The 18,585-nt window shown below is 39.1% G+C and overlaps 1 protein-coding gene across 2 annotated transcripts; it reads right to left on the reverse strand.

The window, feature by feature from the left end:
• Nucleotides 1–662: 662 nt before the first annotated feature.
• On the reverse strand, nucleotides 663–18,387 carry BAG1 (BAG cochaperone 1). Of its 2 annotated transcripts, XR_011323907.1 has the most exons (9): nucleotides 18,253–18,387; nucleotides 14,986–15,114; nucleotides 14,752–14,834; nucleotides 13,904–14,017; nucleotides 13,288–13,395; nucleotides 12,995–13,132; nucleotides 7,787–7,852; nucleotides 4,601–4,663; nucleotides 2,094–2,176 (listed from the first exon to the last, which is right to left on the reverse strand). XR_011323907.1 is itself a non-coding variant. In XM_069778744.1 (7 exons), the coding sequence occupies exons 1-7, from the start codon at nucleotides 18,293–18,295 to the stop codon at nucleotides 2,087–2,089; spliced, it is 630 nt and encodes a 209-aa protein (XP_069634845.1). In that variant the 5' UTR covers nucleotides 18,296–18,387; the 3' UTR covers nucleotides 663–2,086. The 2 variants fall into 2 exon arrangements, 1 of the variants encoding a protein (XP_069634845.1); XM_069778744.1 differs by lacking the exons at nucleotides 7,787–7,852; nucleotides 12,995–13,132 and having other exon boundaries at nucleotides 663–2,176.
• Nucleotides 18,388–18,585: the final 198 nt, after the last annotated feature.

Here is an 18,585-nt window from a genome sequence, read left to right on the forward strand (position 1 = left end):
TTAGTGTTCTTGCCCAAGAGAGAAAAATACAAAGGAGCAGCAGAAATGGACACAGTCCTAGCCATGACCACAGCTCCCAGTTCTCTTCATGGGCACAAGAGGATACTTCGCTTATTATACATGCACCTGTGAAATTTCAATGCATTAGAGGACTTACATTTGAGAGGGTGAGGATCCTTTCCATCACAGGCAAGTGGATAATTTTGCATCCCCTGAATTAGGCAACAGCGTTGCTGGTGGTTACGAGTCAGCTGAATCTGGTCCAGAAGCAGCACCAAGCTAGGTAGGGCTTCACAAAAATGGCTACAACCAACTCTTCTTTCTCCTAACTCTAAAGCGCTGGGAAAATGCAGCATGACCAGACTATAGCAGCCTAGGAAAAAATATCCACAGTCCTACCAAACATACCATTTCCTAACATGATAGACAAGCTTCCTAGGAGTTTAGACCTTAAAATCCTCCACAGATGCTGAGAAGAGAGTTACATGTGGAAAAAATACAACCTTGAAGAAACTGGTTAAGAGTAAAAAATATGGCAACTCCAATCTTGGTATGGTCAGAAGGCATTTTTAGAATAAAAGTGACCCTTTCCAATGCAGGGCTCTCACTTCATTTGTCCAATGGCATTTTTCACTAAATAAATGCTCCTCCAATTACAAACATCAGAGATAATACTTTAATAAAAATACTTTAAGTATTATTTATGGTTTATAACTTACTAGAAGTTAACATCTTTTTACACACATTCCCTGTTTTTATCTGGAAAGCAAAGCTAATCTTAGAACAGTCACATATAGATAAAAGCTCACTACCTAAGGGCCATTTCTAAACCTCCTCAGTCTGACTCATCTGAGACAAAAGAGCTTTTTTTTCCCCCTCAGAAACAGGCTCCTTACCAGTCACTACTGCAGCAGCCACTGCGTATATGACTGACCTATGGACCAGAAGTATCAGTGAAAAAGCAATTCCCACTATAGGTACGTTAGCTATGGGCTCTGACCAACAACCGCAAAGTTGGCTGCACCTGCTGACAGGTACTATCTCCTGCAACACCTAACAGAGAAGGCTAAGTGTGGCACGTATCTGACTGCAAGAATCAGTCATAACCCTCAGTCACATGGCATTGCTAAAATAAAGTTCTGTCACTTTGTAACATGCTATAAAAATTCACCGATTACCTTAACAGACTAGAAATAATCACTGTAATTTTCCATTCAATATAGCATCATGAATTCAGTAAAATCAGAAAAAAAGTATAAAAAACCTTTCAAAATAGCTCCTTAGTTATACCTTGCTTAACTGAACTCTTGGTATATGAGCAGCATGATTAATCTCATTTCATTTCCCACCATAACTCAAGATGGAACACAAACAATAAAAATAAGAATAATCTATAAAAAACACAGTACATCAGAAATCTATGTAAAAGACATATGTCTGTATCAAGCTTAGTAACAACTTAAAGCACCACTCAAAATTAAGTACCATACATGTTACAGTACATTCCATTTATTATGACAATTTAAGGCTAAAATAGGTACGACTCCCTTATAGTCAAGCTTTCTTATATTTATAAATGCATACAAACATTAAGTAGATACAAATGCGTAGTTTTTTTTATTGCTCTGAACCGTCTACTAGAATGTTCGACTCTCCCAGATGTCGTCTCAGTTTGCCTTTTTCAATCAAGCTGAAGTCCTACAATTGCAACTTATGGCACTTGTACAATTATAGACCTTCTTTGATTTGAGCTGTAAATAAATTCAAAGACATATCAGACAAAATTGCCCATCACTGCAAACTTTATAACTTAGTTAACTAAACATTCGTCCATAAGATACATAACAATTCACCACAAAGATTATTTCTGCCATTCTTCAGGAAGGATTTTCTTTTCAAAATAATAGTCTAACCAAGCGGCAAACAAGACAACCAGCAAGAAATGATTGACTGGTACCAGTCTAACAGACTGGGCTTTAAAAAAAAAAAAAAAAAAAAAAAGCTGAATACGTGCTCCAAAACAAAGAGCAAACTTTTCTTCTTGCTCATAGAGCAATTATGTTTCCTAATTAAGTAGGGCAATGCCTCATTCTGCCAGTGCCAAATTCTTTGACTGTAGCTTGTCCATTTCTTGACCAATATTTCCTTCAATGGTATCACACTGGGCAAGAAAAACCTGAGAATAAGAAACAAATAAATGTTATTGGGGATGCAATTATAGCAATGGTAGCTACTTCTGAAGAACAGAAACTGCAGTTTCCAACATGAATTTGAAGAAGCCAACTCAATAACCACCTTCCACTTCAGTTTTGACAACAGCTTATTCACAATTTTGTTTACCCAGAATCCAACAGAAATATGATATTTGATAAGGCAATAACATGGCTGCCCATCCTCACCAGTCCTGCTGCTGAAGTACTTTGAGTTGATCCAAAGTTCATAAACAGCAAGAATCATAAAGGTTCAGACAAGTTAGTGCTTCAATTTGGAACATGACTTTTAAACTCCTTTCTAAAGCACATACTTCTTTCTGTCGTGGAGGGTGGGAGTGACAAACCTACTCAGTCAAACCTAAAACAAGCTTTCATTAAACCAAGGCTTCTTCTATTTCTCAGAACTACAGGGCGACATGAACCCTCATCTTTATCAGTAAGTAGCTGGTGTGCCTAAAAGACAGAAGGCTCCTTTCCAAAAGGGGCAGTCCACAGCACCTTAAGCTTTCTTAGAACCTGTCCACAAGTTCTTACAAGTATAGCAACCCACACACAGCAATTAAGAGCCAGCAGCCACTAGTCACTTTGCTTGTGCTGTACACAGCACAACGTGCCAGCACTTTAAGCCAATAAATTCTTTTATGCCAATTCCAATGTATGTGAGTACGCTGTAGTTTCTGAGCAGACTCTCCCACTATCTATTCACATCTTGCACTCAGTTTTGCTATGTCTGCATTAGATTTTAACAGTCAAACCAGATATTTAATGTTATTTACATTAAAATGACATTAAGAAACTTCCTTCCCTCTAGAGCAGCAAACTGTTGTGCCAGGTAAAGGTTTCTCAACCATCATGCTGTTTTGAATCATCTATCTTCAACCAATCCCTTGAGCTGGCATCAACTCAGTTCTGTAAGGATTTGAGGGATGAAAAAGTCAAGGTGGTAACAACTGCGATTGCTTGCTGCAAGTGTTTTATATCTGTCTCCCCATTCTGGAAGATATGTGATTGCCAGCAACAGAAGGCAGTTAATAGATCCCCCTCACTTTCATGAATACTTAAGAGTAATAAGCATAACTTGCCATCATTTTCTTGCTCTGGAAAAACGAATTGTTGTTAACAGCTCTGGTCTGAAACCCCTTAGATTCTTCTCAGTCCTCAAAGGCTTCATAACCTATAGTTGCAGAACACTGTGCCTATAAAAGCACATCAGTAATTCTGATCTCTGCTCAACAGAGTCTGTTTTATGATTTAAACAGCAGTTCTTATACAAAGCCCCACTTATTTCTGCAATAACTTCACCCAAGAGTGGAGCTCTAGTAACTTGTCATGAGGTTTATAGCCATACCTCTATTACAAAGTTTTGCTGCTTTGGCTAGGCACAGGGAATCAAGAGCACGTTCAGAGCCCCATATAACATAGCTACACCAGCAACCGTCTTCATTTCAATCTGCATTATCTGAACTTACCTCTGTAACTGAGTACAAAGTGCTTTGTCCCTAAAGCTGCAAGAAAAACCATTTGTAAAATGAAGTACTTCTTGGTAGGGCTTCCTCTAAATAGATGGCTATTTTAAAAAATTTGGGAAACATTAATGGAAAGTATTTAATAAGGTTACAGTATAAGACAAAACCTTTCAACTCCATGTATGAATGCAAGGTGCTTTCACAAAAAATTTTCAGGACTCTAACCTGTGACTGAAGCTAGCATAATACAAATAAAACCAATAATATGAGTAGCATTACCAATCATTTATGGAAGTTTGACTTGGGGGGGACAACACACAGAAACACGAACTCCAGTATTTATTAACAAACCTTCAGTTCAAGGTCTCTAAGGAAACAATGCCTAGGAATTCATAAGCAGCATACAATGGCAAAGCAATTAAAAAACCACCCCCCAGAGAAGCTGCTCTTCTGTACAGATTTTACTTTAGAGACTTACTCTCCATAGAAAGTTGGAACATTGCAATAGAAGCTAAATTTTCCAAAGAACACCTCTAGCAAGGTCCAGCAGGAGTTAGAGTTGATTGCATCCTTATGCCCAGACCTCATTCGTTACTCCAGCCCACCAAGGAGTGGGAAAGGAGGAATGATCCTGTTTTCTTCACAAGTTATCAGAATTACTTTACGTCATCAGGCAGCCATAAGGCCAACCACTAATGTAAATTACAAACATTATCTGAAAACAGCATGAACTATGAAAAATCTGTATTTTTGTGTACTGTTTATTATAAAGCTATTAAATACCTCTCGAAGGGAGGCCATAAGAAATACCAAGGTAAGAACGAACACTGAAAAAAATCTAAACAGCTCTCATTTTCACAAACTCTTGGTATACAAGTGCCCAGCATTAATGGAAAACAAAAAAAACCCCCACAAACTCACCTGAACCCTCTTCACCAACCCTTTCTTTTTCAATTTGCAATCACTGAAATTCTCTGGCAGATTCTGCAGCAAAATAAACAAACAAGTTGATGCAGCTTCATGTTGAAATTAGCATGTTAAACTTACAGCAAAAACTGAATGTATCAAAGAATCCTCTGAACAGGCATCCTGCAAATGCCATGCCTGCTCAGTGAGGATTATTACACAAGAAAGAATTTAAAAGAAAAAGCCATAAATTCAAAAAGTCAGGGATGCAGCATGCTGATCGCAAAGAACTGAGCTAGCAAATTTACCACGTGTCTTTAGGTAACATACAGCAATAGACTACATAGACTGCTTTTGTCTACTGTGGTGTATGTTAACTGTTCTGCTGAGCTTCAACTTCAGTTTTTTTCAGAGACTGTAAGATGATTTAATTTCTTACGAACAAGTTAATTCAATCACTCGCCAGCATTAGAATGTATCATCAGTAATGTAGGCATTGCCAGTTTAAGCTGTGCATCTGATTTTCTCTGCAACCTAGTCATGGAAGGCAACAGATGTGAAGCGTTACATGCTGACAGCTTTTAATTTAATTCAAACTGCATCATTTTCTGTACTGCTACCACCTAATATATTCATGTATGTCATCTTAGAAAATCTTATATGCTTTGTCCTTTTGGAGCTATGTGAAATTGGGATGTTGGTGGGGAATGGTGCTCAGGTTTATGATGGTTTCTGTAACAGGTAAAACACCCATACAGATGATTATCATTCTATAAAGTTTATGTGAACATTCTTAGAAACACTGTGCTCTCACTGTTGAAGATGCATAAAATTTCTGGAGTTTCTCAGTGGTATAACTTTTAGTTTCCACTCTAATTCCCTATCAAGAATAGAGGTTTCCCTATACTACTCTCTGTTTTGTTTCAGCTAAAATGCAAGCCCCACTGGAAGGTTTAGATACATAATCTTTTATAACAGTCAAAAAAAAAAGGTGCTCTTTTAGTGTCCAGCCAAACATGTATGGTCTTAAATATAGGAGTCTTGTACATAACCCAATACAGGAGTTAAAAATACACAAGATTCCACACCAGAAAAACAGTCCATCATGGGAAGTGAAACTATAGGCATCACTGAGATCCCAGGGATCACACTGTTCCAGTGTTTGTGCAGTAATTAGCACACCATAAGTGATATCAGACAGAGAAATAATAATCACCAGGTTTAGTACACTTTCCCAGAACCATGGGTGATGAGAAAAGGGCCACGCAACAGAGTGAGCTGGGACACATTTTTATATTTCCAAGGGCAATCAAAAGAAACTTCAGGGCCTTGGGACGGTTAGTAAGGGAATCTGGAGCACAGGTAATTTTTTTCTCTATCCTTCCAGTTGTGGGCAACGACACTGGAAGAAACAGATGGACCCAGTCTATTAATACATGGCTCCGTGGCTGGTGTCACCACTACAATTTTGGGTTTTTCGGTAATGGGATGGCCTACACGGCACCAGGCCTGCTGGTGTCAGATGGGATTCACTTTTCTCAAAGTGGGGAGAGGGTCTTTGCTCACAAGCTAGCAGGGCTCACTGACAGAGCTTTAAACTAGACTTGAAGGGGGACAGGGGATAATATCAGCCTTGCCCTTGACAAGCTGTGGGATGAAACGCCAAGGTTAGAGGGAGGATGTGCTAGCGAGGGCCCCCAGCCTGTTGCTCTGAGACATGCTGGGTACACTGGTATCCTTTCCAAATTTTGTGAGAAAGAGGAGGAGAAGTAGCTCTGAAAGTAAGTTACCAGGTTAATGCCAGGAATCTGTCATGCACAATGTAAATTCTCCTACAGGAGCCTGTTCTATGCTAGTCACTTTGTTCACTTATGTAATGTCACCTTACTTCGTTGGATTTACAGCACAGGATAGGTTCAGAAGCTGTTATTACTTTTTCAACAATGGTCCGCCTAAATTGAAAACTCCTTTTTACTAGGTGGCATACGCCCACTTTCCAAAGCACAGCTTTTTTTAAATTGTTCATTTTGGAGGCTACTTTGCTCTTTACAAAGTATATTTTCTAGTACTCTGTACTGCAATAAGCCATTGCTCACTACAGCATGCTAAACCTGCATGTCTCCTCCCAATAAGCAGGACACTGTGAAAAGGTTGTATTCCATGCTTTTCTTTCAGAAACTGAATGCTCCAAAGACATTACAAAACAACTGACAAGTTAGTTTAAAGCTGTGGGTGAATTCTCTTCAAACACCAGTTCTAGTTCACAGATGAAAAAGGCAGCCTTCACAGTACTTATAGTTGTCACAGGGGAAAAAAAAGTTTAAAAAAATATTATAAAGTTATATAAACTATTCTAAGGGATCTTAAACATAGGACCATGTAACCACACGAGAAAACATTCCCATTTTCCCCTTGGTTTTCAACAACACAGTTCACTTTTTAAAATTAATAATATATGACAAGAAACATTTAGCATAAAGAGTATTTGATGTGTACTATTTTGAATCCATATATGTAATAGCCTGAAAGAACAAAGATCAGTTAGGCCTAATTATTAATAGCTGATTCTCACCAGAAAATGAAGATGTTATCTCACTGTCACAAAAATTCTTCTATGCCTTGAAGTTTTCCATGACTTGGAATTTCTTAATAATCAAATTAAAAATGAAATTATGCACTAGCTCAGTTACACTGCCCATCTCCCTTTGCTGAGTACTTACTTCAGGGTATGCTTTCTGAAAGAGATTCTGGCCTATGCAAATATTCCTGCCAATCTGAAATAGCAAATTAACAAACAATTTCCTATCACCAGAACAGGCCTAAGTTAACTTTCAATAGCAGACACGGAACTCCAGCTGGGCTAACCACACAAAGTCTGTTTCTAAAACACGTCTTGGTAACTGGAGGAAAATTTGAAATCTAAGTGTAGGGAAGACATTCAGACTATTTCTATTTTTGACAACATTTTTCAATACTGTACTTTTTAATTACATCTGTGCGTACAAACTCCTATGTTTGCTTGCATGCCATCATAGCTGGGTTTTTTTCAAATCACACCTTGTAATCTCCTTGGCAAAGCCATGGAATTGGAAGGCCTAAATGTACTAACTTATCGAGCTGCTGAAAAGGTATTTTACAATCAAATTAGTAAAGTTTATAAATCTTAACATCAAATTAAATCTCACAGTCTCTCTGTTTTACCTTAGTCAGCTTACGTCTCCTCTCCAGGAATACGTTGTCCAACTATTCAGGGTCTAACAGGTGAAGCTGGCAATAAACCTTAAGTCACAATAACATTTCCATATTTAATTAAAATCAAATTTAATTAAAGAAGGAGTAGCTTAAGCCTAGGCAGCGCGTATGCAAAACTCTTGCCAAATCTACATTTTGGTGCTAGCATTGCTTGCAGAGCAGTAGTTTGGATTAGTATATGGCTTTCTACTGCACAGCATATTCTTACTTTTATAGCAGGTCTCCTCTTTGCATTGCACTTTCTCTGTGACAAAACCCTGCTCAAGTCTCACAGTCCTTGGTCTTAAACTTTCAAAAGTGATTGCAGTGCTGGCTTCACCCCAGCAACTTCTGTAGAACTCCTGGGCACAGGTTCTTTATCCTCTCCCCATACACCCAGAAACAGAGCCCGAGTCCCCCTTGTTACCAGTGGTTATCTCCCACCCCACACCCCCAAATTCAGAGTTGCTTAACCACATCTCTTCGTGAGTTCTCACCCTGCAGATACACTGACAATATGCACTGCAGACACACACACGTTACATCCTCAAAGACTCCTCTTTTGGATGCACAACACTCATGCTTTGTACAAGAAATCCTTAAAACCAATCACTATTTACACAGTAATAAATTCATGTGTGTGTTTTCCTGCCTCTAGATTCCCCCTATTCTTGAGTGTTCTTTTAACTACAGACCTAGCATCCCTCTCTCCTGAGCACTGCTGCTTAGAAAATACAAACTCTCTTGTCATTTCTTTCCCCTTTCATAGCTGATCTCCTAATAAAACCACCTCCCTTTGCCACAGAACATCACCTTCAGCTCTGCTCAAGTTCCATTTGTTTTGGAAGCGCTTCCAACAACTATTTTTAAGCTTAGTGTTACCGCCACATCTTTGTTCTCCTTTTTGGCTATTTCTTATTTCCCAAACCATAAACCCCAGTAGGTAATATCTGATGCCTGAATCCACTTTATAGCAGTGCAGTCAGTTAATAAACAAATCAAATACTAGTAAAATTTATTATTTATGATTATGTTATCAGAACCAAAGGGACACCATTTTTAAAACAGGCAATCTCCTAAACTAGCAGTTACTAGCAGTAACAGCTAGAAACATTTCTCCTTTGTTATCAAATTGGAAAAAAAAAAAAACCAACAACAATGCTAATCAGTTGCAAAAAAGGATTTTTTGCTGACACCCCATCCATCTAACAAGAAGCTTTTTTGTTAGTTTCTTTTTAAAATCCAAAACAACATACAGTATTTTAGTGTGCAGTTTTTATTGACTACCAGCCCTTCACTTTTTTTTAACTTATTGTTAAATAAATTTGTAGATTGGGTAAGCACATTATGGTGACACTGAATCTTTTTCATCTGAGCAGATGTCTGTCTGAGCAGCTTCTTTAAAAGCAGCTATTAAATGGCAGCATTTGTCAATGGGTTTTCTGAATACAGAAGGGGTAACTATGCGTTCTACCCTCACTGAAGGATGATAGTATTTTCATTCTCCTTGCGCTTTAGAAAAATTTTCCCCCGAAGCTTTGATTTTATAATTCATGCTAAGAGATTTAAGAATTATAATAAGAAATGCTTATCAAATGTTTATTTATACAGATAAATTCAAAGGTTTAGTAATAAGTTCTCATCTTATTGTAAGTGGCAAAACTTCCCAGAAGCCTGGGAAATGTCTGTTACAGACACAATTATGTTGTTTTCAGAATACTTCTTTCTTTTAGTCCTTGCAATATTAATTTGGTATTGATTTACCAGATGACAAGTATAGCAGGGACAAGGAGACAGTGAAAAAAGCTTCATCAGAACAACACAGTGATTTAACTAAGTTTTACAGTGGAATTATAGCCAAAACGAATCCTCAGGAAAGGAGGATGGGCCACCAAAACATAATTATGAGTCAGTAATGTTATCAATGTCCTCAATACTGATACATGCAATTTGACAGATGATTTTGTCATGAATTTATGTAAACAAAATCAGGGACTGGTATTTCAGAAGAGAAAGCTTTTTTTTTCAGTTGTTGGAACACTCTGCTCTCTGCAATATTGTCTTTCTAGATTACCAATCTGCCATTTAATAAGAAATCATCATGAGAACAAAGTAATCTCTCAGACTGCAATATTGGTGACAGACTTCATGTAAATTAGAGCAGGCTCACAAGAACTACATAGTGTCAGGACTGTGGATTTAAATTTTCCTGCTGATCTCAGAAAAGCTTTCCTCCTTTTTTCTTGAAAAAGCCTTTCAGTTATTTAAAAGACTATGCCAGCTGATCGAATCAAGGATTTTCTGTGTTCTACTCACTAAGATTTGTAATAAGTAGCGTACTTTGACTTTTCCTCCTGGACAAAACGTATTAACTGCTGAAATAAATGGCATTTCTGGTGATGCGCACACACAAATCTTCAACTGTTGAACAAGACTAAATTTGTATTCCTCCTGAAGAAAACGTCAAAGATCTGTGGCTTATGGGAACGTCTGACTGTGTCACAGCACTCAAAAACTTGAAAGATGCTCATAAGATCCTTCCACCCTTCCTGCTGTGGAAGCAGTACCTATTTAAACAATTTAATGTTAAAATGTTTAAGTTACAGCTACTCTACCCAAAAGCATCCCTTCAAGACTTTCCTTTCACACCTCTGGCAGTGACAACACTGTATTTCTTCTCTCCCACCCCAATATTGTATAACTACCGACCTACTTCTCCACTTCCTAAACCACTTCTTTTAAATTCGTAGCTGTTGAACACATGGGCTCTAGTAAAAAAACTGTAGTAGTTCCAAACTCAGCTCCTCTAATTAATGAGCTTGCCTGCTAACAGTAAAAGTGTGACACCCCTAGAATAGACAGAAAACAATATGCAAGCTTCCTCACCCTTAGCTCTCTATATCCATACAAATCTCATTTTGTATCAAGCTAGATGTTTTTGATTGATCCAAACAATGTGTGACAGCCCAGACACTTTAAAGAGCTTTCACAACAATTCTGCCAAAGAAACAAACTGAAACATTTACAGTGTGAGCTTGCTGGTATGTTTCACTTCTACTATGCATCCACTCTTCTGTCTTAGCAGAAAACAGCTCACTCCATCACTTTTTCCCCCCCTTATCTTTTTTTAAGATGCTGTTGATTGCATCCACAGCACATCTACATGGTCAACAGCATTTAAGAGATGTGTCAGAACTTGCTTTTTACTTGGCTAAACAAAAAGAATACTAATACTGTATAAAACAGTTCTGAGATACAGGTAAAATACTTTCTGGAAGCTTTACGTTTTTCTGCTTTGCATTTCTATTTACCATTTTTTACTTCAGTGGAACCTATTTATTGTTCATATACATACCTCATTACCCTTCTGTGTTGCTACCTCTGTATATTGCACAACTACAGTACAGCTAAGTAATACCTCAGGAAGTTGGTGGCCTGTTCATCCGTTCTGGTGTAACACAAGTACACTGAACAGCTACATTTTTTGTAAAGATTCCACCCAACTACATTTATCTCATCTGCAAGATTTCACAGAAGTTGCACAGAAGGTCAGTTTTCATGACAAAAAACACAGCCGCCTTCGTATATTAAAACAAATAAATATGGACTTTGGTATGTGGAACATAACTTCAATCATTGGTAATGAAAACCCTCACTTCTTTGTTGCTTTAAAAAAGAATGAGGCTCATCAATGTCATAGGCTCTTATACAACAAAGTAGCAAACGACTATTACAAATATTACAACATACTAGTTATAATTAGTTTTAGCTCTGGCTGCTCCACTTCCACAAGAGACAAAACTGAGGCACAAGGACTCCATTATTTCCTAACTCTAAACATGAGGCCTCTAGGTTGTAAGTCTTCTGAAATCTTGTACTAAACCTGAAGGTCCCTTGTCCAGTACTATTTAGAGTATTTTGGATAAGGAGATAGATAAAAGCATGCTTTCTGTTTAAGCCATGCAAAAAGTACCGGAATCAAAAATGAATTTGGGAAATTCAGTTTGGATTAATTAGGAAGCAGTGAAAGGGTTTTTCAAGGCTGCTTGCTGGGTTCCAGAACTGTACACCAGCATACAAGTACTGACTTTTTTTCTAGATAGGACTTAGTATCAGAAGTTGAAGGGATCAGAAATAAGCTTTAATCCCATCCAATTGTAACACTTGTCACGCATGCTGTTTCCATGATAACACATATTAAATCTGCCACTTCAAATAGGGAATCGGTTATATGAAGTCTGTATGTCTAACAGCATTCAGGAACTGTCAGCAAAATATTTTCCTCTTTATGAGGCAGAAAAGGAAAGAGAAATTTTAAGACTTTAACACACTTAGCATATTACAATTCAAAAAAGTATTTAAGAACTGTTGGGTATAACAAACAGCAAAGGCTAGTTTACCATTAAAGGTGCACAATATGAAAGGAAGAAAAAAGTTAATGAGCTCCCCACCATCCCTAGGAACACATCCATATTGTATAGCATTTGATGATGGCCAATTCAAATTATTACTCTTTGATTTAGTCTGCTGCTAAACTTTTTCAAAGTGTCCATCAATTAAACTACATTCGGTTCACCAATTATAGGTATTTGCATGGAATCTTTCTGAAACAATTCCATAAAGGGTCACTGTATAAAGGAGTAGACCCAAAGACATCACTACTACAGAAAAGCAGCATTTTTCCTTCAGAACAGGATATTATGATCGTGATATGCAACATAATTATACAAAGAAGTTTACAGAGAATGACCAGCAGACAGAGAAACAGAATATGGAAATACCCTAGTTGCCACAATCTTCTATTTATCTCTGCACAAGTCCCTTATTCTCACCTAGCTCTCAGCTACTACATGATGCAGGAAGATATATATTATACTCCGGAAATATGCTGTAAGGTTATGATCCATTAATGACTGTGAAGCACTTGGATATACCCCAGTACATTCCAAAGAAAGAATCCAGTCCTCAATATGCAGGCATCTCAAATAAAAGTACTGCCAGTCCACATATGACTGACCAGAAAATTCTTCACTCTTCAGGACCTCCTTGCTCCTATGCGATATAGAATACAAAGTGTATCTGGGTGGGGGTTTTTTTCCAGACCTTTACTGTTAGCATAAGTTTAACATAAAAGTTTGCCAAGACAAACTAAAAGGGTAAAACTTGAGTAAAGGATACCCATTTCATGTAGTCTTAACAGGCTGCTGCCCCAAATGAAGCTCTTCTGTAGAATGGGGATGCATGCACAGGCATTAATGTCACCATTTAGAAATAGGTGCTGCCAAGTAGTCTTTTGGAGACATACAGGGGCAAGAGCTGGATATTAAAGAAAAAATGAGCAAACCAATTAACTAATTTTCAAAGCCAAAATAAATTTTTTACTATTTTAAAATATTAAATTACAAGAAAGATATAGTCTTAGCAGTAAGTTTCTGTTGGGATTTGACCCTCTTCTGTGGTTATTTACTTACAATGGCATCAACCTGCTCCAGGATCTTCATGAACTGCTCTGCAGTTCCTTTTATCCTCTTATCCAGCTGTTTTAGTGCTTCTGCTTGGAGATCCTTTGCTAAAAACCCCTGAGGAGGAAAAAGAGAGAAGGAAAGACAAAATTATTCCATACCCTATAGAATACTCAGCTTAGAAAACCTGTCAGTCCACCACAGCAGAAAACATCTTTTACAATTTCTGTAGTTTCAAGTATGATAGGGACTCCAATCTCAACCTGTATTCTATCAATCCTTGAAATGCTAAACGTACGATCTGCTAGGTTTACTTAAAAGATTAAACAAGTAACAGCCATTCTCCTTTGGACTTTGAGAGAACTCTTTGTGTTTTTCCAGATCTAAAGAATATGATTTATCCAATAAGCAACAGTATTTACCTTCTTCCAAATAGTGCCGCATCTCTATTTTGCAAATTCATGAACAGCATTTGAAATTCAATAAGAACTTTACAGGACCCTTGGACAGTTAGGAGGGGCAGCCTATTACTGACTACTCAAAACCTTTAAATGGTATTTTTTTCAAATTCATATACCTACAAAACTGTTTTGCAAAGATATAAAATAATAAAAAACTGGCATACCTTCTGGATACTTGTGAACTCTTTATTAACTTCCTCTAACTTATTAGCTATTTGCTCCACTGACTTCTCCAAATCTTTTAACTTCTTTAATTCAGCCTCTTCTTCTGGACTATTCTGTGTATTCAAAAGTACAACATTCACAACCATGGAACAAATAGAGACACTACGCAGCTAAAAAGCAGCAACAGTGGTGATACAGACATAAAGGCTTCTGCTGATTTAAAATACGTACTACACTGTGGTCATTCTTTCCATATTTTAATATCTATCAAATAAGCTTCTGCTTCCAAAGCTTAATTACAAATACAGTCAAAGCAGCAATGTATATAAACACATTAAATGAGATGAATTTGAAGGGAAAAAGGAAAACTCTTTTTTTTTTTTTTGTTAGCTTAGCATTTTTAAAGTAGAGGTAACATTTATATCATGAGATATTACCTTGTCCTCTACTTGGCAAAGCCAGCCACAGCTCATTGCACTAGAAATAACCCAGCAGACTCAGTAGCTACAGGGGTTTTTTTGGTTGGGTTTTTTTTTTAAACAGAAAAATAAGATGAGCGGATAAGGTCATCAGTGCACAGAAGGTTCAGGAGCAGTGACAAGCAACAGATTAGGCAGAATTTTGTCAATAATGTAAGGCAGAAGTCAGTCAACAATGTAATTTCAGAAATGTATAAACTGCAGAGTTATATGCAGTACAACGTGAGACTGAACTCAACTTTGTGGGTAGGTATATGAGATTAGGTTTTATGCTATAACCTGTTTCTGTGTTCCACAGTTGAATCACTGACAGAAATGATAATAATTTAAGGAAACAACAAAAAAAAGGGTCCAAAGGCAACACTTACCCTCTTCCCGATCAACATGACTTTGCAACCATTTTTAACACCAAGTGCTGACAATGGTTGTTCCAAATCTTTCAGAGACCTCCCTAAATGGAAAATAAGAGAGGGGAAAAAACAGTTAAAATATAGTTAGTGGCATAAGAATGTCTTTTTGAAAACATTCAGAACATGAACACCTGAAAGTGACTAAGATGAAAGGCATCATCCATAAGAAACTTTGACAGATTTATAAGTTACCTTTGTATATCAGTTTCTGAAAAGGAACTGGAACACCAGTGACTTGTTCAATTAGTACAGCCATGTCTTGTAGTGTAGGTTCACCATCTTCTTGTTGAGAAGCCACCTGAATACTGTGTTTTTCATTACCTAACAAAAAAACAGAGTAACAGTAATACTTATTGTTACCTAGAAAATAGTACAGGGAATCCATTTCTAATATTTATTTCCATTAGTGCAGAAAGTTCTCAAATCACTGATTCTCATGTACAATCATAATTTTCAATCAAAGGATTCTATTGTATTTCCTTCCTCTTGGAGTGACTTATCTCGGCTGAAAATTTTGTTTTACATTCTAACAACCTGAAGAGTTTGATCAGGCGTAGTCTACTGGCATAATGCTCCTGCTAAATGTAATTCCCCACCTCTTTTTAAGAGTGCAGATGGTGTCCAGACATCCCACAAGCTAAAGCATAAAAGCCCACACCTTCCTGATGCATTCCATTTCCTGCTTGTAGGAATTTCTAATGGCAAGCTGAGGGAACGTGAATGCATAATGGGGAATCTGAGACAACTTATCACTTCCTTTCCTCCCTACTCCTCATACACGAGAAGCAAGCGATCAATGCCTACCCTGCCTCCCCTCCACCAGCCACCTGAGAGAATTCGCACAGTCCAAAAATTATTTCTCCCCATAATACTGCTGATATGCAGCCTTAACCACTTTGAGAAGTCTCAGCCTATACGTCACCCTCCACTTATGGAGCATCTTATGCAGACTCCCTAAGATTACTTGCATGCAAACAGCAGGAAGTTCTTAGAAAAAAGGATTACGTCTATTCATCTCTGCTTTGCAATAAACCCTTCCTGTAACCCTCTGCTCCCACTCACTTAAGGCCTTTCAATCTGAAAGCGCTCACAGGAATCAGCCACCACTGGCTGCAAGGGAAATCAAAACAGGCATTTTTTACTTTGCAAGAAGAGAGAACTCCTTAACAAATACCAGAAATAAAACTATTCTCATGCCACTAATTTGAAGTGCGTGTATCTTTTACGAAGAAGAGTGCTAGAAACATCTAGCCTGTTCCAGCTCCCAAGGGTCACATGACAAGTGACACTGTGGCCTCAAAAACTTGCAGCTCCAACAATATTTCTTCATTTCAAAATGGTTCTAAGCTCAAAATCACATTATACAAACTCCCTCCCAAGCATTTTCCATAAACAGACCTTCTTCCCAATTTGTTTTGGGGGGGGGGGAAGAAAAAAAACCCCAACCAAACCCAAAAATTTAGGGCTTAACCTCAATATATTTCAAAAGGTTGTTCTGGTATATACAACTGCTTTGTGTAAGGGCTGTGCCTGTCAGCAGCTGAGAGAAAAAAGCAAACAGCACATGGGGAAGAGAACAGGTGAAGTTTGCCTAGCACTAGAAACAGCTTTAATTACAAATTACAAGTACCACTTTGGTCAGACTGTAACAAAAATCTTACTGTAAATTCACAGCAGAGTGAAATCACCATGCAAAATACCTGACGGGTTAGACCTGGTATCACAGTTTATTAGTTTGCTTCAGTAAATGACAATACTAATTTAAAGTAACCACTAGGGCAAAATTCCAAAGTCTTTAAAAAAAAAAAAGCCTAAATACATTTAAAAAACAGGTCAATTCAATTTCTCGCAGATAGTCTAGTGATACATGCGGGCCTACTATCATTCTCTTTCTTGACCCTTATTTCAATCTTTCCCCACTTTCACTCATGCATGAAAACTTTAATAAAAACGTTTGTGCTATGTAGTAAAGCAGCATCTGACAGCAACAGGTATAAATCAGACAGCTGAAGTCCAAGATGAACAATGCCTTCTATTTGCTCCTGTAATTACCAGATAAGAACACCTGGAAAGATAAAAACCTTCTCAGATAAGAAGACTGTTGGCAAACAGCAAGATGTTGGAATTATAAATATGTTAATATCATTAAGTTATTGTCATCTTTGTAAATGGAAATGCCTCAGATCAAATGGAGCTCTCTGAAGGCATCGATAAGCACAAGCATCATGAAGATTCAAACAGATTATTCCACAAAGTTCCTCACCAAAGACTCTTAGATAAAACTGCCAGGTGATAAAGTAACATTTTCACAAAATAATCTAACAGTTTGAAAACACGAATGAGCAAGCAGAAATAAACAGTAAGCTCCAAAGGTGGAAAGAACGTCACCAACATAGTGCAAAAGGAGCAGGAGCAGAATTTATTATTCAATAATTAAAAAATAACCCATAAAAAATTAACAAGTTTTGTTAACAAAAAACAGCTGATGAATACCTTGCTGATTTAATACCTTACTATCCTTCCCATTCCTCCTACTGCCTCACCTAGATCCACTTCATCAAAATTTAACCATGGTATTTCCCATCTTATTTTTAAGAACCCTGGAGTCCAGGCTATTCGTACCTCTTCGCAGTAACTTTTTATATTTATTTGCAGACTTAACGACATCTTGCCTTCCACTTTCTTCTCCCTCCTCCTGTTTTTTTTTTCCCGAGGAAAAAAAAAAGCTCAACCGTGTCAGCTGGCCTTTGAGTAACCTGCTTCATCAGGTCAGCACCCAGCCGTCCTCCTGAAGAAACCACTGCTTTCTGTTGCGATCTTGCAGCTCGCTAACCGCCAAACCTTCAAGCTTATTCAACCAACAAGAGGAGAGCCCAGCGGGCAGCGCCTGCTTTTAACGCACAGGGCTGAATTCAGCGGCAGACTTCATCTAAATGGAGATTACTACCAAAAAAGCGACCTCTGTCTGCCCTGTGCTCTCTGGCAAGGACAGCCTCGTCGCCTGTTCCCACCATCATCCTTACAGTAGATCTAACCCCGTGCGGAGAGTTTGATCACCTTGTGGACATGGAAAAAGCCATTTCTTATTTATTATTTTTTTCCCCCGCTTCTGTTGGATCGGGTTAAGTGATCCAGCCCGAGGGGGCCGGTGGGGAGACGCGGCCAGCAGAGTGAAACCTCGAGTGGATCGAGACCAGGCTAAGCGGAGGGCGAGCCGTGTCCCCCCCGCCCCGAGGACCGAGGCCGAGGCAGGCCCGGCCGCTGCCGCCATCCCTCTCACCCCAGCGGCTGCCGTTCAGAGGCGAGGCCGGCGGGGGCGGCAGGGAAGGCCGGCCCCGGAGGAGGCCGCCGAAGCGCCGGGGACCGGCCCGCACGGTCCACGCCGGGGGAAGCCGCCCTCGGCTCGGCTCGGCGGGAGGCGAGACCCCCGCCCAGCCCCTCCGCTCCCCCGGTTCTTACTGTAAGTGACGGTGACGGTAACCGGGGCTCCGGGCGCCGCCATCTCACCCCGCCGTGAGGAAACCGTCCGGCGGGCGCGCGCCGGCAGCGCGTCACTTCCGCGCCGCGCCCCTCCCCTCTGGCAGGGAAGGCGGACGTGACGCCGGCAGGCGGCGGGGGCTGTTGTTGACAGGGCGTCATCGATGACGTTTTTGCGGGGGGGGGGGTGGGGGGGCGGCTGTTTTTTTTCCCGTGAAGGGGACGGAACCGGCCTCCAGCTGTGGAGAGGCCTCTGCTCGAGCAGCACCGGGCACGGATGAGAAGGGGGAGGGCAAAGCCCAAATTAACGGCCAG

Source organism: Haliaeetus albicilla, chromosome 3 (assembly GCF_947461875.1).
Source record: "Haliaeetus albicilla chromosome 3, bHalAlb1.1, whole genome shotgun sequence".
In the NCBI taxonomy this organism is placed as follows: Eukaryota; Metazoa; Chordata; class Aves; order Accipitriformes; family Accipitridae; genus Haliaeetus; species Haliaeetus albicilla.

Bases quoted from the DNA above. Each gene is read 5' to 3' on its own strand.
- BAG1 (XM_069778744.1), bottom strand. From the start codon at position 18,295: ATGGCGGCGCCCGGAGCCCCGGTTACCGTCACCGTCACTTACA. The intron at 13,396-13,903 runs GTATGCCAGTTT...TTTCCTCCTCAG, and splicing joins AGTTCACAAGTATCCAGAAG to GGGTTTTTAGCAAAGGATCT. The intron at 4,664-13,287 runs GTAAGTAAATAA...ATTTTGCTGCAG, and splicing joins TGGAGCAGGTTGATGCCATT to AATCTGCCAGAGAATTTCAG.